At 44.8% G+C, this 26,828-nt stretch overlaps 1 protein-coding gene across 3 annotated transcripts in view; it reads left to right on the top strand.

Annotated features, from left to right (window-relative positions):
* The window catches only part of NBR1 (NBR1 autophagy cargo receptor), a 78,229-nt gene extending 51,471 nt beyond the window's left edge, over positions 1-26,758 (top strand). For all 3 annotated transcript variants that reach the window (XM_014342025.5, XM_055100888.2, XM_034941785.3), the window contains 16 exons: positions 1,298-1,492; positions 4,092-4,169; positions 4,638-4,852; positions 5,658-5,825; positions 6,421-6,630; positions 8,160-8,319; positions 8,414-8,704; positions 9,418-9,567; positions 10,033-10,108; positions 11,559-11,669; positions 12,020-12,184; positions 15,260-15,701; positions 16,775-16,869; positions 17,750-17,807; positions 18,778-18,883; positions 24,986-26,758. In XM_014342025.5, the coding sequence (XP_014197511.4) occupies positions 1,298-1,492; positions 4,092-4,169; positions 4,638-4,852; positions 5,658-5,825; positions 6,421-6,630; positions 8,160-8,319; positions 8,414-8,704; positions 9,418-9,567; positions 10,033-10,108; positions 11,559-11,669; positions 12,020-12,184; positions 15,260-15,701; positions 16,775-16,869; positions 17,750-17,807; positions 18,778-18,883; positions 24,986-25,159 (2,694 nt within the window). In that variant the 3' untranslated portion in view covers positions 25,160-26,758. The remainder of the gene's footprint in view (positions 1-1,297; positions 1,493-4,091; positions 4,170-4,637; positions 4,853-5,657; positions 5,826-6,420; positions 6,631-8,159; positions 8,320-8,413; positions 8,705-9,417; positions 9,568-10,032; positions 10,109-11,558; positions 11,670-12,019; positions 12,185-15,259; positions 15,702-16,774; positions 16,870-17,749; positions 17,808-18,777; positions 18,884-24,985) is intronic.
* The last annotated feature ends 70 nt before the right edge of the window (positions 26,759-26,828 follow it).

Below are 26,828 nucleotides of genomic sequence, written 5' to 3'. Positions count from 1 at the left end.
AGCTGGGTGTGGTGGCGTGCGCCTATAGTCCCAGCTACTCGGGAGGCTGAGGCAGGAGAATCGCTTGAACCCGGGAGGTGGAGTTTGCAGTGAGCCGAGATTGCATCACTGCACTCTAGCCTGGTGACAGAGCGAGACTCCACCTCAAAAAAAAGAAAAAAAAGAAAACAGAAAAATAGTAACCCAGTTAAGGAGAATCTTACCTAATTTGCCATCTTAAAACCTACTTTTATGGGTTTTTTTGTTTGTTTTTGTGGAATAAAGCAACACAATACTTTTGTGGTTTTAATAACAAAACCAAGTTCATGACCGGCCTGGGTAATGTATGACAAAAAATTTTTTAAATTAGCCAACAGGCATAGTGACCCAAACCTATGATACTAGCACTTTGGAAAGCCAAGGTGGGTGGAGCCTGGGAGTTCGAGACTAGCCTGGGCAACATCATGAAATTTCACCTCTACAAAAATACAAAAGTTAGCCAGGTATGGTGGTGCGCACCTGTAGTCCCAGTTACTCAGGAGGCTGAGGTGGGAGGATAGTTTGAACTCAGGTGTCCAAGACCAGTCTGGGCAACACAGTGAGACTCCTGTCTCCAAACTAAAACAAAAACCTCAGCCAGGTGTGGTGGCATGTGCCTGTAATCCCAGCTACCCGGGAGGCTGAGGTGGGAAGATTGCTTGAGCCCAAGAGACAGGCTGCAGTGAGCCATGCACTGCATTCCAACATGGGTGACAGAGCAAATTGCCATCTCAAAAAAATAAAAATAAATTTCTAGGCTGGGCACGGTGGCTCATGCCTGTAATCTCAGCACTTTGGGAGGGCGAGGTGGGTGGATCACCTGAGGTCGGGAGTTCGAGACCAGCCTAGCCAACATAGTGAAACCCCATCTCTACTACAAATACAAAAATTAGCTGGGTGTGGTGGTTGGCACCTGTATGTAATCCCAGCTACTTGGGAGGCTTAGGCAGGAGAATTGTTTGAACCCAGGAGGCGGAGGTTGTAGTGAGCCAAGACCGTACCATTGCACTCCAGCCTGGGCAACAAGAGCAAAACTCCGTCTCAAAAATAAATAAATAAATAAATAAATAAATAAATAAATTTCTAGTTAACATTCTTACCAAAGAAATAGCAAGTTGAGTGTAAACATTACATTTGTTGTTGGATTTAATAAAGCAAACACAAATCCTAGTATTTTCTAGCATAACTTACCACACTCTTCTGTTTTGATGTCTTTGAAATGTTATTTAGGAGAATATAATCACGTCGCATGTTTTTGTTTCATAATATATGCTCTTAGATGGCAGTTAAACAGGGAAACCAACTGCAGATGCAAGTCCATGAAGGGCACCATGTCGTTGATGAAGCCCCACCCCCAGTTGTAGGAGCAAAACGACTAGCTGCCAGGGCAGGGAAGAAGCCACTTGCACATTACTCTTCACTGGTGAGAGTCTTGGGATCAGACATGAAGACCCCAGAGGATCCTGCAGTGCAGGTATGAAGGGTATGGCCCAGTCTGTCCAATATCGTTTCTTTTTTCTTTTTTAAATAAAGCTGAACAGGTTTCTTTATTTTATTTTTTTATTATACTTTAAGTTCTGAGATACATGTGCAGAATGTGCAGGTTTGTTATATAGGTATACATGAGCCATGGTGGTTTGCTGCACCCATCAACCTATCATCTACCTTAGGTATTTCTCCTAATGCTATCCCTCCCCTATCACCCCACCCCCCGACAGGCCCCCGTGTGTGATGTACCCCTCCCTGTGTCCATGTGTTCTCATTGTTCAACTCCCACATATCAGTGAGAACATGCTGTGTTTGGTGTTCTGTTCCTGAGTTAGTTTGCTAAGAACGATGGTTTCCAGCTTCATCCATGTCCCTGCAAAAGACATGAACTCATCCTTTTTTATGGCTGCGTAGTATTCCATGGTGTACATGTGCCACATTTTCTTTATCCAGTCTATCATTGATAGGCATTTGGGTTGGTTCCAAGTCTTTGCTATTGTGAATAGTGCTGCAATAAACATACGTTTGCATGTGTCTTTATAGCAGAATGATTTATAACCCTTTGGGTATATACCCAGTAATGGGATTGCTGGGTCAAATGGTATTTCTGGTTCTAGATCCCTGAGGAATCGCCACACTGTCTTCAACAATGGTTGAACTAATTTACACTCCCACCAACAGTGTAAAAGCATTCTATTTCTCCACATCCTCTCCAACATCTATTATTTCTTTTTTTTTGAAACGGAGTCTCGCTCTGTTGCCCAGGCTGGAGTGCAGTGGCGCGATCTCGGCTTATTGCAAGCTCTGCCTCCCGGGTTAACACCATTCTCCTGCCTCAGCCTCCTGAGTAGCTAGGACTATAGGCACCTGCCACTACGCCCAGCTAATTTTTTTTATTTTTAGTAGAGACAGGGTTTCACCGTGTTAGCCAGGATGGTCTCGATCTCCTGACCTCATGATCCGCCCGCCTTGGCCTCCCAAAGTGCTGGGATTACAGGCGTGAGCCACCGCGCCCGGCCTCCAACATCTATTATTTCCTGAGTTTTTTTTTTTTTTTTTTTTTTTTTTTTTTTTTTGAGACAGAGTCTTGCACCTTCGCCCTGGCTGGAGTACAGTGGCGTGATCTTGGCTCACTGCAACCTCTGCCTCCCAGGTTCACGTGATTCTCCTGCCTCAGCCTCCCGAGTAGCTGGGATTACAGGCACACACCACCACACCTGGCTAATTTTTTGTATTTTTAGCAGTGACAGGGTTTCAGTATGTTGGTGAGACTGGTCTGGAACTCCTGACCTTGTGATCCGCCCACCTCGGCCTCCCAAAATGCTGGGAGTACAGGCGTGAGCCACCATGCCCAGCCCTGTTTCCTGACTTTTTAATGATTGCCATTCTAACTGGTGTGAGATGGTATCTCATTGTGGTTTTGATTTGCATTTCTCTTTTTTTTTTTTTTTTGAGATGGAGTCTCACTCTGTCGCCCAGGCTGGAGTGCAGTGGTGCAATCCCGGCTCACTGCAAGCTCTGTCTCCCGGGTTCACGCCATTCTCCTGCCTCAGCCTCTCGAGTAGCTGGGATTACAGGCGCCCACTACCACGCCCAGCTATTTTTTTGTATTTTTAGTAGAGATGGGGTTTCAACATGTTAGCCAGAATGGTCTTGATCTCCTGACCTCGTGATCCACCCGCCTCAGCCTCCCAAAGTGCTGGGATTACAGGCGTGAGCCACTGCGCCCGGCCTGATTTGCATTTCTCTAATGACCAGTGATGATGAGCTTTTTTTCATAGGTTTGTTGGCCGAATAAATGTCTTCTTTTGAGAAGTGTCTGTTCATATCCTTTACCCACTTTTTGATGGGGTTGTTTTTTTCTTGTAAATTTGTTTAAGTTCCTTATAGATTCTGGATATTAGCCCTTTGTCAGATGGATAGATTGCAAAAGTTTTCTCTCATTGTGTAGGTTGCCCGTTCACTCTGATGATAGTTTCTTTTGCTGTGCAGAAGCTCTTTAGTTTAATTAGATCCCATTGTCAATTTTGGCTTTTGTTGCCATTGCTTTTGGTGTTTTAGTCATGAAGTCTTTGCCCCTGCCTATGTCCTAAATGGTATTGCCTAGGTTTTCTTCTAGGGTTTTTATGGTTTTAGATCTTATGTTTAAGTCTTTAATCCACCTTGAGTTAATTTTTGTATAAGGTGTAAGGAAGGGGTCCAGTTTCAGTTTTCTGCATATGGCTAGCCAGTTTTCCCAGCACCGTTTATTAAATAGGGAATCCTTTCCCCATTGCCTGTTTCAGTCTATCCAATTTCTAGATTTATTTCTCATTGTCTTTGTTGTAAGATTTGCACATTTATCAGAGATTTGGGAATTAGTGTGCTCCTCTCTCTGACTTTTGAAACTGGTAATAGTTTACTTCTGTAGAAAGGGAGCAGGCTAGAGACTTTGTTTTCCTTTAGTACGCCTTCATACTGTGACTTTTTAAAAAATTATATACTTGTATGATTTCACAAAAGAAACCTCAAAATAATACACTCCAGGAAAAGTATTTTAAATAGAAAAAGTAACCTCTAACATCTCGGCTTGGGTTTTCTCCCAGTCGTTTCCACTTGTTCCATGTGACACAGACCAGCCTCAAGACAAGCCCCCAGACTGGTTCACAAGCTACCTGGAGACGGTGAGTGTTCTCTCTCGCTTGGGTTTTAACTGTGGTGTTGGCACAGGTGGAATGTGGAAGAAATAGAAAACTGAACCCAGGTGGCTGCTGCCTCTAGTACAGGTGAAGAGTGGTAGCTTATAATTTCCAAACTTAGAACAGTTCCAGTCGAGAAAGCTCTAACCTTTGCAGTGAAGTGTCAGAAAAAGAGGGAGTCTAATTCTAAGCATGTAAGGGAGAGGGACAAATCTCTGCTTGAGAAAAAGTTAGAAATTTACTTATCAAAAGGATGTTTTGATATTTTCTTCAAACCAGTTTAGCTGTGGAAGGAATAGACCTTTTGCTATGTTTCTGTCTATTCAGTAGCAGTTGTTTATTGTGTTTTTGTATTATACCAGAGACAGTTAGGTTTCAGATCTATTGATATCTTCACATTTTTTTCTGATATTGGAACTGAGTTTTTTCCCTACCTTCTGCTCCATATTCTAGTTCAGAGAACAAGTGGTTAACGAAACGGTTGAGAAGCTTGAACAGAAATTACATGAAAAGCTTGTCCTCCAGAACCCATCCTTGGGTTCTTGTCCCTCAGAAGTCTCAATGCCTACTTCAGAAGAAACATTGTTTTTGCCAGAAAACCAGTTCAGCTGGCATATTGCTTGCAACAACTGCCAAAGAAGGATTGTTGGTGTCCGCTACCAGTGTAGGTAAGCAGTTGCTTGGGAGTAGCTAGCTAGTGATAGACCTTACAGCTTTTACCTCCCTGGCTTTCTGTGTAGGTAAAGGGAAATTAATTGTACCCTGTTTCTGAGCATTAGGTGTTGTAGCTGTGAGTTGGAAGCACAAGCTACTCTTCACCCACATGCTTTGTGTGTTGTAACTGTTCAGATTGTTGTGTTCAAATGTGCATTTGGATTAGCAAAGCCAGGCAAAATTATGTTCCCCTGAACGGACAAAATTAGATCGCTAAGGGTAGTTCCTCGGTTGTTCCAAATGCCTTTTTTTTTTTTTTTTGGTGACAGGGTCTCTGTCACCCAGGCTGGAGTGCAGGGTGCAATCATGGTTCACTGCAGCCTCACCCTCCCAGGCTCAGACAATCCTCCCACTTCAGCCTGCCAAGTAGCTGGGATCACAGACTGCTTTTTAATTATTTTTTTAGAGATGGGGTCTCCCTATATTGCCCAGGCTAGTCTCAAACTCCTGGACTCAAATGATCCTCTTCTCCATGGCCTCCCAAAGTGCTGGGATTACAGACATGAGCCACTGTGCCTGGCCCCATGTACTTTCACATCTTACCTTCCTCCCATAGATTTTCATTTAAAATGGATATGGGTTAAGTGTTATTATCCTAATTTTATTAATGAGGAAAATTGAGGCATGGCATAGTCAGATGGCATGCTCAGGTTACCTGCTAGTTGGTACTGGAGCAAACATAGAAGTATGGTCTTATATCTCCCTACCCCAGGTACTTCCTATTCTGCCATTGTGTATTGTGCCATTCTTTCCCCACAGCCTATGCCCATCCTACAATATCTGTGAAGATTGTGAAGCAGGGCCATATGGCCATGACACTAACCACGTCCTGCTGAAGTTGCGGAGACCTGTTGTGGGCTCCTCTGAACCGTTCTGTCACTCAAAGTACTCTACTCCTCGTCTTCCTGCTGCTCTGGAACAAGTCAGGTAAAACCCTCTACATGGAGATGCTTATTCTCTGATTGACTTCTTGGTTCTGGTGACAAGGTATGAATCACAAAACTACACATAGTCTCCTTAGTTCTGCTCATTTTCAATTGATGTGCAATAATGAAGACAGTTATCCAAAGTTAGTGAAATAGAAATAATAGCTATAAAAAGAAATTAAGAAACTAAAGTAGGCTGGGCACAATGGCCCATAACTGTTATCTCAGCAACTTGAGGGGCTAAGGTGGGAGGAGTGCTTGAAGCCAAATATTTGAGACCAGCCTGGGCAACATAGCAAGATCCCGCCTCTACAAAAAAAATTTAAAAATTAGCCAGGCGTGGTGGTGCGTACCTATAGTTTCAGCTACTTGGGAGTCTGAGGTGAGCAGATTGCTTGAGCCCAGGAATATGAGGTGGAAGGGAGCCATGATTACACCACTGTACTCCAGCCTACATGACAGAGTGAGACCCTAATTCTAAAACAAAAAAAGAAATTAAACTGGAAGCTGACACTGATGGAAATTGCAATTGGCTCCACATAGCTTCAGAATTTATTTGTGACTTTCTTTTAAGACTTGTTTTTATTATCTCACAGGCTCCAGAAACAGGTTGATAAGAACTTTCTTAAAGCAGAAAAGCAAAGGTTGCGAGCTGAGAAGAAACAACGTAAAGCAGAGGTCAAGGAACTTAAAAAGCAGCTTAAACTCCATAGGAAAATTCACCTGTGGAATTCAATCCATGGACTCCAGAGCCCCAAGTCTCCTTTAGGCCGACCTGAGAGCTTGCTCCAGTCTAATACCCTGATGTAAGCCCAGGGCTGGGGTGGGAGCCAAAACTTTAGGCCCAGCTCTCTGAAACTGGAACTTCAACCAACTTCCGTCTTATTTATTGGTAGCCCTTAACACCTAAATCTTTAAAACTTTCCATTATCTGGTCTTAGTATTTTTTTTTTTGTTTTTTTTTGTTTGTTTGTTTTTTGAGACAGAGTCTTGCTCTGTCACCCAGGCGGTAGTGCAGTGGTGCGATCTCGGCTCACTGCAAGCTCTGCCTTCGGGTGCACGCCATTCTCCTGCCTCAGCCTCCTGAGTAGCTGGGACTACAAGCACCCGCCACCACGCCTGGCTAATTTTTTGTATTTTTAGTAGAGATGGGGTTTCACCGTGTTAGCCAGGATGGTCTCGATCTCTTGACCTCGTGATCCGCCCGCCTTGGACTCCCAAAGTGTTGGGATTACAGGCATGAGCCACACAGCACCCGGCTTTTTTTTTTTTTTTTTTTTGAGATGGAGTCTCGCTCTGTCGCCCAGGCTGGAGTGCAGTGGCATGATCTAGGCTCACTGCAACCTCTGCCTCCCGGGTTCAAGTGATTCTCCTGCCTCAGCCTCCTGAGTAGCTAGGATTACAGGTGCATGCCACCATGCCCGGCTAATTTTTGTATTTTTTCAGTAGAGACGGGGTTTCATCCTGTTGGTCAGGCTGGTCTCGAACTCCTGACCTCATGAATCCGCCCACCTTGGCCTCCCAAAATGGTGAGATTACAGGTGTGAGCCACTGCGCCTGCCTGGCGTGGTCTTAGTATTATTAAAGGGTGGTTTGGTAGTTTTTTGTTTGTTTTGTTTTTGAGACGGAGTCTTGGAGTCTCGCCTGTTGCCCAGGCTGGAGTGCAGGGGCGCGATCTCGGCTCACTGCAAGCTCCACCTCCTGGGTTCACGCCATTCTCCTGCCTCAGCCTCCCGAGTAACTGGGACTACAGGTGCCCGCCACCACACCCAGCTAATTTTTTGTATTTTTTAGTAGAAACAGGGTTTCACCGTGTTAGCCAGGATGGTCTCGATCTCCTGACTTCGTGATCCATCTGCCTTGGCCTCCCAAAGTGCTGGGATGACAGGCGTGAGCCACCGCGCCTGGCCAAGTTTCGTAGTTATTTTTGACACTTGTTTTGTTTCCTTCTTCAGAAAGATAGAAACCGCTAAAGTTCAAAATGGCGGGGTCCCTCTCTTCATTGGAGGCAATCTGGAATTGAAGCAAAAGGAACAAATGTGTTAAAAGCCTGACTCTCTAGGTGTTGTATTTATAGGCCCTTTTAATTACTCTTACCATGACTTTTTTACCTCAGGAGTGAGACCTATCCTCTGTTTTGTTTTATTGTTTTAAGTTTGTCAGAAAATTTATTGTTTCTAATATGTGGTCCTATACTAGTAATATCAGTATTATTTTTAAGGCAAATGGGTTAGCACATTTTCAAGAGTCACAGTCAGACTCTCAAGCTAGTGTGAGGTATTCAGAAGCCTTCACACCCAACAGCAAGTGACTAAGCATCTGAATTTCTGTTCAGGCTCCCTTTGCAGCCCTGTACCTCCGTTATGCCAATGCTCAGTGCAGCATTTGTGGATGAGAATTTGCCTGATGGGACTCACCTTCAGCCAGGAACCAAGTTTATCAAACACTGGAGGATGAAAAATACAGGAAATGTAAAGTGGAGTGCAGACACAAAGGTAATTTTTCCCACAAAATGCAAAGATGAGGTGATTTGAAGTGGCAGAGTGCTCAGCTGACAAGCTTGCTTTCTCTTCTTACTGTTCTTTTCAGCTCAAGTTCATGTGGGGAAACCTGACTTTGGCTTCCACAGAAAAGAAGGATGTTTTGGTTCCCTGCCTCAAGGCCGGCCATGTGGGAGTTGTATCTGTGGAGTTCATTGCCCCAGCCTTGGAGGGAACGTATACTTCCCATTGGCGTCTTTCTCACAAAGGCCAGCAATTTGGGCCTCGGGTCTGGTGCAGTATCATAGTAGATCCTTTCCCCTCTGAAGAGAGCCCTGATAACATTGAAAAGGGCATGATCAGCTCAAGCAAAACTGATGATCTCACCTGCCAGCAAGAGGTGAGCATTGACTAACAGGCTTTGGCCTAGTATCCAAATCTTAGTTAGAGAGGAGATGGCTAAAACTAAAAGAACCCACTCATAGCTGGTTGTTTTCCAGAAACCTTGAAAGGTTAGCATCTCCCCCCGCCCCAACACATTTCTATGCTGATATTTGGCCTCTTCCTTAGGGTGTTTGTTTTAGCGTCTTTAGGGTCTTGCTGCATACTGAATACTTTTGTACCTCTTTGTGATGTTGCATGGTCAGCCTGTTGGCTGCACAAGGGAAAAAGGGACTCCTGGCCTGGGCTGGCCTGTGGAACTGCTGAACTGATAGCTTTACTCCTTAACATCCATCTCTCCTGAAATACCCTGTGTATGTTCCCTAAATACTAATGAAGTCTTGCCCTGGTTGCTACTTAGTGCACAGTTTTTTAATGCAATTTCTCTGTATTAGTGGGGCAGAGTGTTTACTGCTTAAAGTTATCCAATGTTAATTTTCTGGTTTTGACTATTATAGTTAATATAAGTTATCGTCATTAGGGGAAGCTGGGGAATGTGAATTCTCTCTGCTGTTTTTACAACTTTTTCTATAACTGTAAAAATATATCAAAAACATATAGTTTTTTAAAATATGGAGGTACAGCAGCGTTTTTATTTTTGGGGGCATTGTCAGCCTGCCTCTTCAGTTCTGTTGAAGGCCTAAAATTTGTCTCAATGGTTTGTCTCTATAGGAAACTTTTCTTCTGGCTAAAGAAGAAAGACAGCTTGGTGAAGTGACTGAGCAGACAGAAGGGACAGCAGCCTGCATCCCACAGAAGGCAAAAAATGTTGCCAGTGAGAGGGAGCTCTACATCCCATCTGTGGATCTTCTGACTGCCCAGGTGGAAGATTCAGCACTTTGAAGGGCAAGGGACAGAGGGAGAGAGCACAGGAGAGAAGGTGGTAGAGCCATAGGCGGTAATCAGGAAATCAGAGATATGCCCACTTTGATCTAGTCAGGTATATTTAATGGGAAGGAGATCACCCATGGAAGCAAGTTTGTAAACTAGATGTTTCCTCTTTGAATTGGGAACTCAATCCTGTACTTCCCCACAAACTCCCTTTAGTTGCCTCTTCACCTTGGCCTAGCTAATTCTCCTTCATACCTGCTGCATTTTCTCTTTCCTGCTATTGGGTTATTTCAACATCTAATTCCCATTTAACTCTTCTTGTTTTCACTTGTCTGGGGACAGGCATGAATTTGAACAGAGTTGAATGCAAAATGATGTGGAAATGGTCTACAGGTCCCATCAAGACATCGCTCCAGCATGCACTCCAAACAGCCTAACATTGTCTTTTTTTTATAGGACCTGCTGTCCTTTGAGCTGTTGGATATAAACATTGTTCAAGAGTTGGAGAGAGTGCCCCACAACACCCCTGTGGGTAAGAATGTCACTCATTTCATCTTGTTCGTCTTACTAATAGGCCCAAAAGTACCACAGCCTAGACACTGGTAGTGTTTTATTCTGAGGAAATGGCAAGGATTTCTCCCACAGTAGGATAGTAAAGCAGCAATCATGGATCCGTTTTCCTTCTTTCCTGTCCTTTGTCAAAAGTAACAACATGCTGGGCATGGTGGCTCGTGTCTATAATCCCAGCTCTTTGGGAGGCCAAGGCAGGAGGATCACTTGAGGCCAGGGTTTGAGACCAGCCTGGGCAACATGGTGAAACCCTCATCTCTACAAAAATTACTTTTAAAAATTAGCTGGGTGTGGCCAGGCACGGTGGCTCACGCCTGTAATCCCAGCACTTTGGGAGGCTGAGACGGGCAGATCACCTGAGGTCGGAAGTTTGAGACCAGCCTGACCAACATGGAGAAACCCCTTCTCTACTAAAAATACAAAATTAGCTGGGCATGGTGGCACATGCCTGTAATCCGAACTACTCGGGAGGCTGAGGCGGGAGAATTGCTTGAACCCAGAAGGCGGAGGTTGTGGTGAGCTGAGATTGCACCATTGCACTCCAGCCAGGACAACAAGAGCAAAACTCCGTCTCAAAAAAAAAAAAAAAAAAAAATTAGCTTGGCATGGCGGCCTGCACCTGTGGTCCCAGCTACCAGGGAGACTGAAGTGGGAGAATCTCCTGATCCCAGGAGGCAGAGGCTGCAGTGAGCCAGGATTGTGCCATTGCTCTCCAGCCTGGACGACAGAGTGAAACCCAATCTCAAAAAACAAACAAAAAAAAGAGGCTGGGCACGGTAGCTCACGCCTGTAATCCCAGCACTTTGGGAGGCCAAGGCTGGTGGATCACAAGGTCAGAAGTTCAAGACCAGCCTGGCCAAGATGGTGAAACCCCATCTCTACTAAAAATACAAAAATTAGCCAGGCATGGTGGCAGGTGCCTGTAATCCCAGCTACTCGGGAGGCTGAGGCAGAGAGTTGCTTGAACCTGGGAGGTGGAGGTTGCAGTGAGCCGAGATTGTGCCACTGCATTCTAGCCTGGGTGACAGAGCAAGACTGCATCTCAAAAAAAAAAAAAAAAAAAAAAAAGCAATAAAACAAGTTCGTGCAAGGCTTTTCCACTATAAAGGAATCCTCTTCTCTTTTTTCCCTCTAGATACTTGTGTCCTTTTGTTCCTTTATGTTCATGGTTTTGTGTCTTGGCCACAGCTTTCCAGGCTAAATAACTGTGATTCTTCCTGCATTGATTGATCTGAGATATTTTGCATACTTACTGGTCTGGAGAAATTTTTTGTCACAGACCTCAAAGCATATCTTGGTTTATTTTAGCCCTGCGGGAGGCAAGAAGCCTACAAACTGCTACTTCTGGACACTGACTGTTGATGATATGATGCTTTCTCTTGATTGATGGTTCTCCTGTCTTCATTCTCCAGATATGACTCCCTGCATGTCTCCTCTGCCACATGACAGTCCTTTAATAGAGAAGCCAGGCTTGGGGCAGATAGAGGAAGAGAATGAAGGGGCAGGATTTAAAGCACTTCCTGGTAAGGGATTAAACATTTGTAAAGTATTTGCATCCTCCCTTTCCATATCATACCCTATTTTACAGCTATCCCCTACTGACCCTACCTTAGCATGTAAATGGGCTTGCTTTCTGTAGCATCTCATGTTTTGAAGTCCCCTCACCTTCACATGGCACAGATAGCAGCTATTCCTTGGTTTAGTTTTAGCATGGGTAATGACTGGTGAATGTTCTTCAGCACTTTAAACACCAAGTGCAGACAAAGTTTAGATAGCAGCTATTCCTTGGTTTAGTTTTAGCATGGGTAATGACTGGTGAATGTTCCTCAGCACTTTAAACACCCAGTGCAGATAAGGTTCGTGTGTCTTTCAGATTCTATGGTGTCAGTAAAGAGGAAGGCTGAGAACATTGCTTCTGTGGAGGAAGCAGAAGAAGACCTGAGTGGGACCCAGTTTGTGTGTGAGACAGTAATCCGATCCCTTACCTTGGATGCTGCCCCAGACCACAACCCTCCTTGCAGACAGAAGTCCTTGCAGAGTGAGTGTCCTTGCATTTCCCCTACCTAGCAGGGTGGCACCTGAATTGTGACTGCCAGACTTGACTAGTTAGATGTGCTCTTCTTCACTGAGACTGAAGGGAGAGTGATCTTAGTTAGAAGTTCTGATCTTGGCGGGGCGTGGTGGCTCAAGCCTGTAATCCCAGCACTTTGGGAGGCCAAGGCAGGCGGATCACAAGGTCAGGAGATCAAGACCATCCTGGCTAACATGGTGAAATCCCGTCTCTACTAAAAATACAAAAAATTAGCCTGGCGACGTGGCGGGCGCCTGTAGTCCCAGCTACTCGGGAGGCTGAGGCAGGAGAATGGCATGAACCCGGGAGGCGGAGCTTGCAGTGAGCCAAGATTGCGCCACTGCACTCTAGCCTGGGCGACAAAGCGAGACTCCGTCTCAAAAAAAAAAAGAAATTCTGATCTTGTTTGTGTCTTTAGACTCTACGTATGCTACCTGACTGTTCTAATTAGAGCATCAGGAGTAAAGAAGCCATCATACTCATTTCTCCATCTTCTCAGCGGCAGAATTACAGCTGCATTCCACAGTGGAATAGCAGCCAGTTGTGCTGCCTGGATTCTGCAGTAAGGAATCTTCCTGTAATTTGACAGAGCTCCTTAGCAGAGACCCCTATGGGTAGCTGAGTTGTCTGCTTTCTCCAAGGGCAGCAGTCCCAGAAACAGTGGATAGAAGCAGGAGTACCAACAAAGTTTCTCAAGGTTAAATTCTGCTGTAATAAATACCTTTATAGGCCGGGCACAGTGGCTCACCCTTGTAATCCTAGCACTTTATGAGGCTGAGGCGGGTGGATCACCTGAGGTTGGGAGTTCGAGACCAGCCTGACCGACATGGAGAAACCCCATCTCTACTAAAAATACTAAAAATTAGCCAGGCGTGGTGGCTACATGCCAAGGATTACATGCCTGTAATCCCAGGTACTTGGGAGGCTGAGGCAGGAGAATCACTTTAACCTGGGAGGCGAAGGCTGTGGTTAGCCGAGATGGCGCCATTGCCCTCCAGCCTGGCAACAAGAGTGAAACTCCGTCTCAAAAAAAAAAAAGGAATAAACACCTTTATAACAGAAACTTCTAGGTATCAGATAGATAGAACCAATAGCATATATTTTAAGAAGTATCCAAAAATTCAAATATACTATGTCAAAATAATATTGGAGAATCTCTTTATTATAATCAAATTTGACCTATATCTTTAAATATTATTTATCTTACTTTTGTTTAAAGTATACATGTAAGGCCAGGCGCAGTGGCTCACGCCTGTAATCCCAGCACTTTGTGAGGCCGAGACAGACAGATCACAAGCTCAGGAGTTTGAGACCAGCCTGACCAACATGGAGAAACCCCATTTCTACTAAAAATACAAAAATTAGCTGGGCGTGGTAGCGTGTGCCTGTGATCCAGCTACTCAAGACGCTGAGGCAGGAGAACTGCTTGAACCCGGGAAGCCAAGGTTGCAGTGAGCTGAGATCGCACCACTGCACTCCAGCCTGGGTGACAGAGCGAGACTCCGTCTAAAAAAAAAAAAAATAAAGTGTACATGTGGCCAGGTGCGGTGGCTCATACCTGTAATCCCAGCACGTTGGGAGGCCGAGGTGGGCGGATCATGAGGTCAGGAGATGAAGACTATCCTGGCTAACACGGTGAAACCCCATCTCTACTAAAAATACAAAAAATAAGCTGGGTGTGGTGGCGGGCGCACCTGTAATCCCAGCTACTTGGGAGGCTGAGGCAGGAGAATGGTGTGAACCTGGGAGGCGGAGCTTGCAGTGAGCTGAGATCATGCTACTGCACTTCAGCCTGGGCAACAGAGTGAGACTCCATCTCAAATCAATCAGTCATGTATATCTTTATATTTTTTTCCACGTGTGTACAAATACATAACAAAAAGGTCTGGAAAGACAGTACCAAAATGTTCACAGCTGTTATTCTGATAGGATTTATGGGTAATTTTTTTTTTTTTTTTTTTTTTTTTTGAGATAAGGTCTCACTCTCGCCCAGGCTAAAGTGCGAGTAGCAAGTTTATGGCTCATTGCAGCCACAACATCCTGGGCTCCCCCTACCTCTGTTTCCCAATCAACTGGGACCACAGCCACATGCTACCACAATGAGCTAAATTTTTTTTTTTTTTGTAGAGATGGGATTTCGCCACGTTGCCCAGGCTGGTCCCAAACTTCTGAGCTCAAGCAGTCTGCCTGCCTTGGCCTCCCAATGTGCTGGGATTTTAGGCGTAAGCCACCACACCTGGCCTGGGTAGCTTTTTTTTTTTTTTTTTTTGGGGGGGACACAGTCTCTGTCGCCCAGGCTGGAGTGCAGCAGCGCGGTCTCGGCTGACTGCAACCTCCGCCTTCCCAGGTTCACACCATTCTCCTGCTCAGCCTCCCGAGTAGCTGGCACTACAGGCGCCCGCCACCATGCCCGGGTAATTTTTTTGTATTTTTAGTAGAGTTGGGGTTTCACTGTGTTAGCCAGGATGGCCTTGATATCCTGACCTCATGATCTGCCCACGTTGGCCTCCCAAAGTGCTGGGATTACAAGCGTGAGCCACCGTGCCTGGCCCTGGGTAGCTTTTTTCTATCCTTTTTTACCCCCTCAAACATGATTGGCCAGTTTTCTCCCATGACTGCATCATCTTTGTAAAGAAGAGGAGGAGATAGACATATAATCCTGCAATACTCATCTCCTAACTTTTTCTCTTTTTATAGCACTGTTAGTGTATCAGTTTTGGTTTAAACTCTACTCAGTATATTAACCATCACATAAAAAGGAAAAAAGGGATGGAGCTGCCTCCTTTTATGATTCATAGAGCTTCTTGGAAACCTGAGTGTTTCTGCCTACCTTGTTTCTGTGAGCTTTGATTCTATTTTGTTTTCATAGTCTTCAAACTTAGAATATGGTCATAGTTCCAGAACCAGCCCTTCCCTTTAGTTCTTCCCTCTCCTCTGGCTTTCATAATTCTAGCTGGTGATCCACAAGGCTTTACCAAGTAAGGATAGTACTTAGGCCTGCTTTTAGCTTCCACCTTAAAATTGGTTGCTTTCATCCTTTAGTGACATTTGCCTTGCCTGAAGGACCACTTGGAAATGAGAGGGAGGAGATTATCCATATCGCAGAGGAAGAAGCTGTCATGGAGGAGGAGGAGGATGAGGAGGATGAGGAGGAGGAGGATGAGCTCAAAGATGAAGTTCAAAGTCAGTCCTCTGCTTCCTCAGAGGATTACATCATCATCCTGCCTGAGTGCTTTGATACCAGCCGCCCCCTGGGGGATTCTATGTACAGCTCTGCGCTCTCACAGCCAGGCCTGGAGCGAGGTGCTGAAGGCGAGCCTGGGGTTGAGGCTGGGCAGGAACCAGCTGAGGCTGGGGAGAGACTCCCTGGAGGGGAGAACCAGCCACAGGAGCACAGCATAAGTGACATCCTCACGACCTCACAGACTCTGGAAACAGTGCCCCTAATCCCAGAGGTAGTGGAGCTTCCACCGTCACTGCCCAGGTACCACTCACAGCCCCCTCAGCTGGGGTGTTCTTCAGAGGAGAAATAAAGAGAGGAATCGACCTGATCTCAAAACCTGATTTTTCCTCAGTATGGAAAGAGACTATTTTCCATAGTAAAGTCTGAATTTAGATGAATAAAAGTTGTATTTCCCAGTATTTGTGGATTCTGGATTTAAAGAAATATTTGTTTTAGTTGGCCTTAAATTATCCGAGTATAGTCTGTCTGCTTATATTTTGATTATTGAGAGCTGGTTGTGTTTTTTTTTTTTTTTGAGACAGGGTCTCAGTCTGTTGCCCAGGCTGGAGTGCAGTGGCACAATCTTGGCTCACTGCCACCTCTGCCTCTGAGGCTCAAGCAATCCTCCCACCTCAGCCCCCTGAGTAGCTGGGACTATAGGCATGGGCCACCACACCTAGCTAATTTTTGTATTTATTGTAGAAGCGGGGTTTTGCCACGTTGTCCAGGCTGGTCTTGAACTCCTGGCCTTAAGCGATCCAACTGCCTGGGTCTCCCAAAATGCTGGGATTACAGGTGTGAGCCACTATGCCTGGCTGAGAGCCAGTTTTTAAACACAAACATCCCTGGACCTTCCCTCCTTGTTTTATTGACTCTTCAGTAAAGGCAGCAAAAACTCAACCCAAACAGTCATAATTAGGAAGTTAAATCCATTATGGGAAAAAACACTATAAAACCAAACAAATTATTTTTAATTCTCTGGTGAATCTATCTGAATCATTCTTGTCTCCTAATAGTAGGGAAAATGCTGGAGCCTTGACTATAATGTAAACCATTCTCCCCAAAAGCTAGACATTTCCGTTTATTGACACCACTTGATGTAGGTGGGGACATGACCAGACTGAAGCCAACATTTCTAGCTTGCCTGTGGCTAAAGAGGAAAATGGGGTAGAATGTAGCCCTTATGATGGAACCCTAAATCCAGACATGTGATCTGGATCAGAAATGTGAAGCCTCTGTAGAGAATTTGGCACTGCTGTACTGTGTTTACTATTTCTCCACTGTTGCCATAAGTGCCTTTTCAATTTACTTTCCATATTGTGTCTTTCTGAAAGGAGCTCTCCTTGTGTACATCATCATGGTTCCCCAGGAGTGGATTTACCAGTTACCATACCAGAAGTTTCTTCAGTCCCTGATCAGATCAGAGGAGGTAATGATCAGCCTAAGCTTTTTCTCTTTTTCTCTGCTCCTGTCTAATGGAAACCAGGTATAAATAGCCTCTCTCTCTTCGTGATTCTTGGTGGTTTTTAGAAACTTGCCCTTCACAGGCCGGGCGTGGTGGCTCACACCTGTAATCCCAACACTTTGGGAGGCCAAGGCAGGCGGATCATAGGGTCAGGAGTTCGAGACCAGCCTGGCCAACATAGTGAAACCCTGTCTCTACTAAAAAATAGCAAAAATTAGCCAGGCATGGTGGCGGGCACCTGTAATCCCAGCTACTTGGGAGGCTGAGGCAGGAGAATCACATGAATCTGGGAGGCGGAGGTTGGAGTGAGCCGAGATCACACCATTGCACTCCAGCCCAGGCAATAGTGCGAGACTCCGTCTTAAAAAAAAAACAAAAAAAAAAAACTTGCCCTTCACTCTCTCCATGCTCCTCCTGCATACTCTAATTTCTATTCTCTGGCTGAATATATTGTTAGACCTCATAGAGGTAGTGGAAAGAACACAGGCTTTGGAGCCAAACAATCTAGGTTCCAGCTCCATCTCCCCCTTTCCTGACTAGCAGTTCAGCAGGTTTCTAATGGCTGTGAGTCTGTTTTCTTACTACAAAATATATCAGTGTGTTAGGATTATAGAGTTGATTTTTCTGATTCAATAAACAATCATCTTGCATTGCATTTCTGGACAGTTTCTCCTTATCACTTAAACTACCCTTAAAACTTCCCAAATACTTTAAAAAAAAAAAAAAAAAGACTTCAAACACTGTGATCAGATTGCCACCTGCCTCAATAATAGCCTTGCTGTGAGTTAGGAAACAGTAGGTGCTTATGGATGCTGCATCTAACCAACAGCTCTTTTGCTTTTAGAGCCCAGAGGCTCATCAGGACTTGTAAACAGCAGACAGAAGAGCTATGACCACTCAAGGTAACAACCTTGTGCAGTCTCTTTTTTCAGAAGCAGGTGGATATTCTTGTATTCCTTCTGCTTAAAAGAGCCTCTCACAGTATGTACCCATCTTCAGAGAGCAGAGAAGGGGAGCCTTTGTTCCGTCTTATTCTTGTTTCTTCTAAAGGCTTTGAGCAACACTGAACAAATGGCTAAAGCTGATGTTTAAGAGTGTTCTGTTTGGGAGGCCGAGGCGGGTGGATCATGAGGTCAGGAGTTCAAGATCAGCCTGGCCAACATAGCGAAACCCCATCTCTACTAAAAATACAAAAATTAGCCAGGCATGGTGGCGGGCACCTGTAATCCCAGCTACTCAGGAGGCTGAGGTGGGAGAATTGCTTGAACCCAGGAGGCGGAGGTTGCAGTGAACTGAGATTGCACCATTGCACTCCAGCCTGGCTGACAAGTGAAACAACATCAAAAAAAAAAAAAGAGTGTTTTATGTTTCAGACAAGGAAATAATGTCCACAAATTACCTCACTCTTAGCACTGGGGAAAAGGTAGAAAGGTTAAGCCCAGTATACATTTAAATAATTTTTTCTTGGACATACCTGGTTCTCTGCTTCCACTCATATTAGGCCAGTGTCCAGAAAATCACATTTCCTTTGCAAGGTGTTTTCTCTGAGAGAATAATTGAGCAGACAAACTGTTAATATCCTTGTGTGTCCTCGATCACATTAATTTTCAGCTAGGAGTGAGAGCCGTCATGGTTACCAGAGTGGTGTGTTTCCTGCAGTGCCCCTATCTTGCACCAGTAGAGCTGGGCCCTCCATCAAACCATGATCTGTAGCTATAAAGCTGATAATGAAAGCAATTGTGTTCTCTTTTTCCATCTAATTTTTTCTCTTAAGGAAATCTTATTTTCTTCCAAGGATTAGAGCCCAGATTATCTTGTAAAAAGGTAATGATTTGTGTTTGTTTGGGGAGATAATTTGGTTTTCCTCTGCAGGCACCATCATGGGAGCAGCATTGCTGGAGGACTGGTGAAGGGGGCTTTGTCTGTTGCTGCCTCTGCATACAAGGCCCTGTTTGCTGGGCCACCAGTCACTGCACAGGTCAGTGTGTGTGTTTTATTTTCCTGAATCTCAACTCCATGTCACCAGTGAAAGTGATGGCATCTGTCTGGGTTGAAGAGTAACATGGCATTGTGGAAAGGGCATAGGCTTTAGATTTAGTCTTCAGTTAACACACAACACAACTCTGCCACTTATTTTTTTTTTTTTTTGAGACGAAGTCTCGCTCTGTTGCCCAGGCTGGGGTGCAGTGGCGCGATCTCGGCTCACTGCAAGCTCCACCTCCTGGGTTCACACCATTCTCCTGACTCAGCCTCCCGAGTAGCTGGGACTACAGGCGCCTGCCACTACACCCAGCTAATTTTTTGTATTTTTTAGTAGAGACGATGTTTCACCGTGTTAGCCAGGATGGTCTCGATCTTATGACCTCGTGATCTTCCCGCTTCGGCCTCCCAAGGTGCTGGGATTACAGGCGTGAGCCACCGCACCTGGCCAACTCTGCCACTTTCTAACTATATGACTTTAGCCAAGTTACTTAAGGGAAGAAAAGAGAAGAATGTATTATTGATGATCTATTAATATTTTCTATAGAGAGAAGCTATTCCAGGTGTTGGCACTATGGCATGAATAAAACACCAGTTCTTGGCCAGGTATGGTGGCTCTTACCTGTAATCCTAGTACTTTGGGAGGCCAAGGTGGGAGGACTGCTTGAGCCCAGGAGTTTGAGACCAGCCTGGGCAACATAGTGAGACCCCCATCTCTACAAAAAAATTTAAAAATTAGATAAGTATGGCCGGGTGCAGTGGCTCACACCTGTAATCCCAGCACTTTGGGAGGCCGAGGCAGGCCGGATCACAAGGTCAGGAGATCGAGACCATCCTGGCCAACATGGTGAAACCCTGTCTCTACTAAAAATACAAAAATTAGCTGGGCGTGGTGGCAGGCGCCTGTAGTCCCAGCTACTCGGGAGGCTGAGGCAGGAGAATTGCTTGATCCAGGGAGTCAGAGCTTGCAGTGAGCCGAGATGGCACCACAGCACTCCAGCCTGGCGACAGAACAAGACTCCATCTTAAAAAAAAAGTATGATGGCATGCACCTACAGTCCCAGTTACTTGGGAAACTAAGGTGGGAGGATCACTTGAGCACAGGAGGTTGAGGCTACTGTAGTGAGCCACAATGGAGCCACTGCACTCCAGCTTGGGTGACCGAGTGAGACCCTGCCTCAAAAAACAACAACAAAAAAGACACTGAGTCTTGCCCAGAAACTATGGGAAACAAGTGAGGTGCATGGATACTTAAAGTACATAGTAAGATACTATGCTGGCCGGGTGTGGTGGCTCATGCCTGTAATCCCAGCACTTTGGAAGGCTGAGGCGGGTGGATCACAAGGTCAGGAGTTCGAGACCATCCTGGCCAACATGATGAAACCCCGTCTCTACTAAAAATACAAAAATTAGCCAGGCATGGTGATGTGTGCCTGTAATCCCAGCTACTTGGGAGGCTGAGGCAGGAGAATCACTTGAACCTGGGAGGTGGAGTTTGCAGTGAGCTGAGATTGTGCTACTGCACTCCAGCCTGGGCAACAGAGTGAGACTCCATCTCAAAAAAAAGAAAGATACTATGCCAGTGCTATCAGACAGATGAAACACTTCAGCCTGGTGTGCCCAAGTAAGGCTTTCTGGTAGATGATGCCTGAACTGAGTCCTAAAGGACGGAGTAAATGTTCATCAGGAAAGAGGAAGGGAAAGGGCATTGTAGACAGTGTAGCCAGTAAAAAAGACTTGGAAATGTGAGCATGGAGTGTGAATCCGGTCTAAGAAGAGGAGTAAGATGAAAAAAGACTGGCTGGGCTTGGTGGCTCACACCTGTAATCCCAGCAGGTTGGGAGGCCGAGGCTGGTCGATTATTTGCGTCCAGGAGTTCAAGACCAGTTTGGGCAACAGGGCAAAACCCTGTCTACTAAAAACATAAAAAATTAGCTGGGCATGGTGGTATACGCCTGTGGTCCCAGATACTCAAGAGGCCGAGGTGGGAAGATCACTTCAGTCCGGGAGGCAGAGGTTGCAGTGAGCTGAGATCACACCACTGAACTCCAATGTGGGTGACAGAGTGAGACCCTGTCTCAAAAAAAAAAAAAAAAAAAAAACAAGGCCGGGTGTGGTGGCTCACGCCTGTAATCTCAACACTTTGGGAGGCTGAGGCGGGTGGATCATGAGGTCAGGAGTTCGAGACCAGCCTGACCCACGTGGTGAAACCCCATCTCTACTAAAAATACAAAAATTAGCTAGGCGTGGTGACGTGCCTGTAATCCCAGCTACTCAGGAGGCCGAGGCAGGAGAATCGCTTGAACCTGGGAGGCGGATGTTGCAGTGAGCCGAGATTGCACCACTGCACTTCAGCCTGGGTGACAGAGCGAGACTCTGTCTCAAAAAAAAAGAAAAAGAAAAAGAAAAACAGACCAAATATGTAGGCAGGATGCTGTGTTATGAGGTTTGGATTTTATTTTAAGGCTAATTAATAGGAGGAGCAATTGAAGGGTTTTAAGGAAGTGATTGACATGATGAGATCTGTTTTTAGTAAGATTACCGGCTACATTGTAGAGGCTGGTAGAGCCAGTAAAGAAATCCAGTTGGGCGTGGTGGCTCATGCCTGTAATCCCAGCACTTTGGGAGGCCGAGGCGGGCAGATCACGAGGTCAGGAGTTCAAGACCAGCCTGGCCAATATGGTGAAACCGCATCTCTACTAAAAATACAAAAATTGCCGGACGTGGTGGCACGTGCCTGTAGTCCTAGCTACTCGGGAGTCTGAGGCAGAAGAATTGCTTGAACCTGGGAAGCAGAGGTTGCAGTGAGCTGAAATCATGCCACTGCACTCCAGCCTGGGTGACAGAGCGAGACTCCGTCTCAAAAAAAAAAAAAAAGGAAATCCCTAAGAGAATCCATGTATTGGTGGAAAGGAAGGGTAGAAAAGATAATTAAGAGATGGAAATGGCATAACTTTGAGATGATGATTAAGTGGCTAAAAAGAAGGATAGGCTGGGCACGGTGGCTCACATCTGTAATTTCAGCACTTTGGGAGGCCAAGGTGGGCAGATCACTTGAGCTCAGGAGTTTGAGACCAGCCTGGGCAACATAGTGAAACCCTATCTCTACAAAAAATACAAAGAAATTAGCCGGACTTGGTGGCGCACACCTGTAGTCCCAGCTACTTGGGGGGCTTAGGTGGGAGAATAGCTTGAGCCCCAGAGGCAGAGGCTGCAGTGAGCTGAGGTCATGCCACTGCACTCCAGCCTGGGCAACAAAGCCAGACACTATCTTGGGGTGGAGGGGAAAAAGTCAAGGATAAATCCCAAGTTTCTGGCTTAGTACCATTCATTAAGAGCAGAAGAAGAGAACTAGGTCAGTTTTGCTGGACAGTGTTGAGTTCGTGGCATATCCAGGTAAAGGTAAAGATATCCAGAGTGCAGCTGGATATATAGTTGTCCCTCAGTATCTATGACGGTTGGCTCCAGGACCCCCTGTGGGATACTGAAATCCATAGATGCTTAAGTCCCTTATATAAAATAGTGTAGTATTTATATATAACCTAGGCACATCTTCTTGCTTGCTTGTTTAGTTTTAGTTTTTTAGAGACAGGGTCTTGCTCTGTCATCCAGGCTGGAGTGCAATAACTAGATTGTAGCTCACTGCAGCCTAGAACTCTTGGATTCAAGCAATCCTCTCACCTCAGCTTCTTGAGTAGCAGGGACTACAGGTGGGCACCACCATGCCTAGCTAGTTTTTTAAAAATCTTTTTGAAGAGATGGGGTTTCACTGTGTTGCCCAGGGCAACTAACTCCTGGCCTCAAAACAATCCTCCCGCTTCAGCCTCCCAAATTGCTGGGATGAGAAACTTGAGCCACTGCACCCAGCCCATCTCATATACTTCATCTCTACATTACTTACAATACCCAATACAATGTAAATGCTATCTAAATAGTTGTTATACGGTATTCGGGAATAATGACAAAAAAGTTTGTACGTGTTCCTTTTTTTCTCCCCAAATATTTTCAGTCCTTTGGTGACTGATCCATAGATGAGGAACCCACAGATAATGGCAAGCCAACGGTATCCATCCAGATCACAGGGGAGGGATTTGGCCTGGTGATACATGCTTGAGAGTCACTTGCCTACAGATTATAGCAGAAGCCATCTGATGGAATGAGATGATCCAGGAATAATGGGGAAAGCAAGAAGCAACCTTTAAGGATCAGGGAAAGGAATACTCTGAAAGAAAGCTGGGAACTAGGAGGAAAATGAAGAGAGAGAGTTCTATGCTGGAACTTAAGGAAGGTGTTTTAATAAGGGGGACATGGTCAACGGTGTTAGATGCTACAGAGAGATATGAACTGGTGGTGAGGAATTTGAGAGTAGAAGTACACCACACTTTCAAATAGACAGGCTACAACAGGCAGAAGCTAGGATACATAAGACAAGAGGAAGCATTTTTAAAGTTGGGTGAGACTTTAGAGATGGGCAAGCCAGCAGTGAAAGAGGTTAATGATAAAGATGAGAAGACAGATTGGAGATGGAGAAAGATTTCTGAAGTGGTGAGAGGTAATAAGATACAATGCAAGGTACATTCCATTAACCTGCAAAGGAGGATGGATAATCTATTCTGAAATAAGAAGGTAGAATGGAACAGTGGAATCAGGTTTGGAGGGAAATGCTTAACATGTTTGCATACTGTTCTCATCTTTACATACTTTTTCAACAACCCTGCAAAGTAGGAGGTATGATATATCTTCAGTTCATAAAGGAATCGATAGCACAGTTGGTAAGTAAATGGAAGATTAGGGTTTGAGTCTAAGCCTATCTGCCTCCAAAGTTAATAATCTTTCTGCTGCACAGTTTCAGTATCCCCAGTCTGTGAAATTGGGATAATAACAGAACCAGAGGCCAGGCGAGGTGGCTCACATCTATGATCCCAGCATTTTGGGAGACCAAAGTTCAAGGATCACTTGAGCCCAGAAGTTCAAGACCAGCCTGGGCAACATAGGGAAACCTCATCTCTAGTAAAAAATTTAAAAATTTGCCGGGCATGGTAGCGCAGACCAGTGGTCCCAGCTATTTGGAAGGCTGAGGCAGGAGGATCACTTGAGCCCAGGAGGTTGAGGCTGCAATGAGCTGTGTTCACACCACTGCAAACCAGCCTGGGGAACAGAGTGACACCGTGTCTCAAAAAACAAAACAACAACAACAACAAAACAAGCGTTTAAGGATTTAGGAAGGTAATGCTTCCACCACAGGGCTTGAATGAATGAATGTTAACTTCCTCTTACCTATTCTTGTTTTTTTTTTTTTGAGATGGAGTCTCGCTCTGTCACCCAGGCTGGAGTGCAGTGGCGCGATCTCGGCTCACTGCAAGCTCCACCTCCTGGGTTCACGCCATTGTCCTGCCTCAGCCTCCCAAGTAGCTGGGACTACAGGCGCCTGCCACCACGCCTGGCTAATTTTTTGTATTTTTAGTAGAGATGGGGTTTCACTGTGTTAGCCAGGATGGTCTCAATCTCCTGACCTCATGATCCGCCCACCTCAGCCTCCCAAAGTGCTGGGATTACAGGTGTGAGCCACCGCGCCCAGCCCCTCTTACCTATTCTTTTGGAGGAGAAAAAATCAAGAAGCCTTCCCAGGTTGTAATTTCCCAAGCTGTTTTTTTTGTCCAGCTCCTCTGCATATCTGACAAAATTTCCCATAGCATCTTTCAGTAACACTTTTATCTTGCTCATACTTCCCCCATCATCACAATTACATTTATGTTCACAGGGTCTCTGGGGCTTGCTGTCATTCCTTCATCTGGCCAAAAAATGCTTCTTCCTGAAAGTCCCGAGTGAAGCATTCTCCTAGTTCTAAGTACAGTTCATTAGCTCCCCGGTTTCCCTTTTCTCCTCCTTCAAGTACACAGATAATCTAAAATAGGGCCTTCCCAGTCCGAACCGTTGGTATCAAGTACACAGGAGTGCCATAGCCTTGAATCTAATTACCTAGTACTTTGAATAAATCTGGAAAGACTAGTATGCTTGCAAGATGATACAAATGTATAAAATAAACATTTAAATTATACAGAATTTTTTGTTTTTTTTTGCTTTGCTTGTCTCTACACAGCCAATAGTTTCTGAAGATCAGACAGCAGCCCTGATGGCCCATCTCTTTGAAATGGGATTCTGTGACAGGCAGCTGAACCTACGGCTGCTAAAGAAACACAATTACAATATCCTGCAGGTTGTGACAGAACTTCTTCAGTTAAACAACAACGACTGGTACAGCCAACGCTATTGAGGAGTGACCTTGTATTAAATAACTGCCTGCTGCTCAGAGATGATCTTTATTCTGTCATTGGGGTATGGGATAGAAGCCCTTGCTTATTTTTAATCTGATGAATCTGTATAGAGCCCATCGTTGAGTTACCAAGACAATACCTGTTACAGTATTTTGGGGAGCAAACTAAAGACCAGAACTTAAATTTTCACTTTAGACATCGGATGAATAGTATGAAGACAGTTTTTCAGTTGATTTGGATAAAACTATTTTAGTGCATTGACAAGTGTAACTTCAACTTCATATAGAACCATTTTTCTTTCTGCTTTTATTGAAACTGAGTATTTTTCTTTGGTTAATGTGGATTTTTTATGGGGATATCTGTTAATTTTCAGGTTTTGAAAGACATTAACCTCGGAAGTTGTTTTTAAGAATTATTCTCATAATTTCTGTAATCCACCTCAAGCTTCATAGTTATTTGGCATTGAAATAACACCCAGAGCATGATAGAAATGTTGTTACTCTTCCTCTCTCAAGGAGAAAGTAATTTTCCTGCAATACTTAATAATTGGCACCGTTGCTTTCTAAAGACTCCATGGTGCATTCAAGAGTATCCAACTTCAAGGGAATCTCCGCATTTCAATGAAAGGAGGAAGAGTGTGCTGATAAACCTACCAGCACCTATTGAGCAATGTCTATTATAGTAATTTTGCATACATTTTTATTTAAGGGAAAAAATATAGGTATTGTGAAATATTTTGCTAATCTTATAGAAAAGGAAAAAATCCTGTTATTTAAAGGGAAAAGTAAATTTAACAGTTGCCTTTTTTCTTAATGTCAGGGCAGATCTTATTTTACAGTACAGTGGGGGAAATAGAAACATGTGAAAGGCAAAAGGCAGGCTCCTAAATTAATGTCAGTGAAGTTCAGGGTGGGCAAATGAGTGTGTGTGAGGTATAGGAAATGCTGATGACTTCTTTAATGCTTGAAGTCCGTTCAGAGGTATCTAGCCCTAGAAAGCCTAGAACAGGAAGAGGCAGCTGGTGTTCTGCAAAACTTGGACAGGGGCAAAGTTGCTGAAAAAGTTTTGGTTTAACCCGAAGATAAGTGGAAAAGAGCTTGTCCATGAACCCAGGTTCTCACTCTGTTTACAGAAGGGTGTTGAGTACAGTTGGTGAAGGAAGAGGTAACAAAAAATGCTAAATATTTTATCCATGAAAATGACTTCCAGAAAAGGAAGAATATGAACCCCAGACCGAAGGGGAAAAGATAGTTAATAGTATTATCTAACCTGGTTGGTATTTGTAATGAATGGTGATTTTAATTAGTCATTAGCCATAATGATGTTTATTTACAGTATAACTCCTGAATGCTACTTAAATAAACCAGGATTCAAACTGCAAGCCAGCCAGGCCGTTCATTATTTAAAACGTTTTAATCGGGGCTTCCGGGTAGAAGGTGGAGCGGCAGGGTGTAATTGGGTTGATGGGTGGGACCTGTTTTGACCATCGGAGTTTTATAATCGAGGGCCAGGAGGGCCCGGGTTGCTCTCCTGGTTATGTATGTACTTGTACATAACCACCTAAAGAATGGTGAAATAAATGTTCTTGGAAATTCCTACCCGGACTGGCTAGTCCTTGCGGAAGCAGCGTCCGGACCCTCGGGTAACGTTTGAAGAGCTGGCAGCGTC

This window comes from Pan paniscus, chromosome 19, assembly GCF_029289425.2.
Source record: "Pan paniscus chromosome 19, NHGRI_mPanPan1-v2.0_pri, whole genome shotgun sequence".
Taxonomy (NCBI): domain Eukaryota; kingdom Metazoa; phylum Chordata; class Mammalia; order Primates; family Hominidae; genus Pan; species Pan paniscus.
This window is presented reverse-complemented; position numbering and strand designations above follow the sequence as displayed.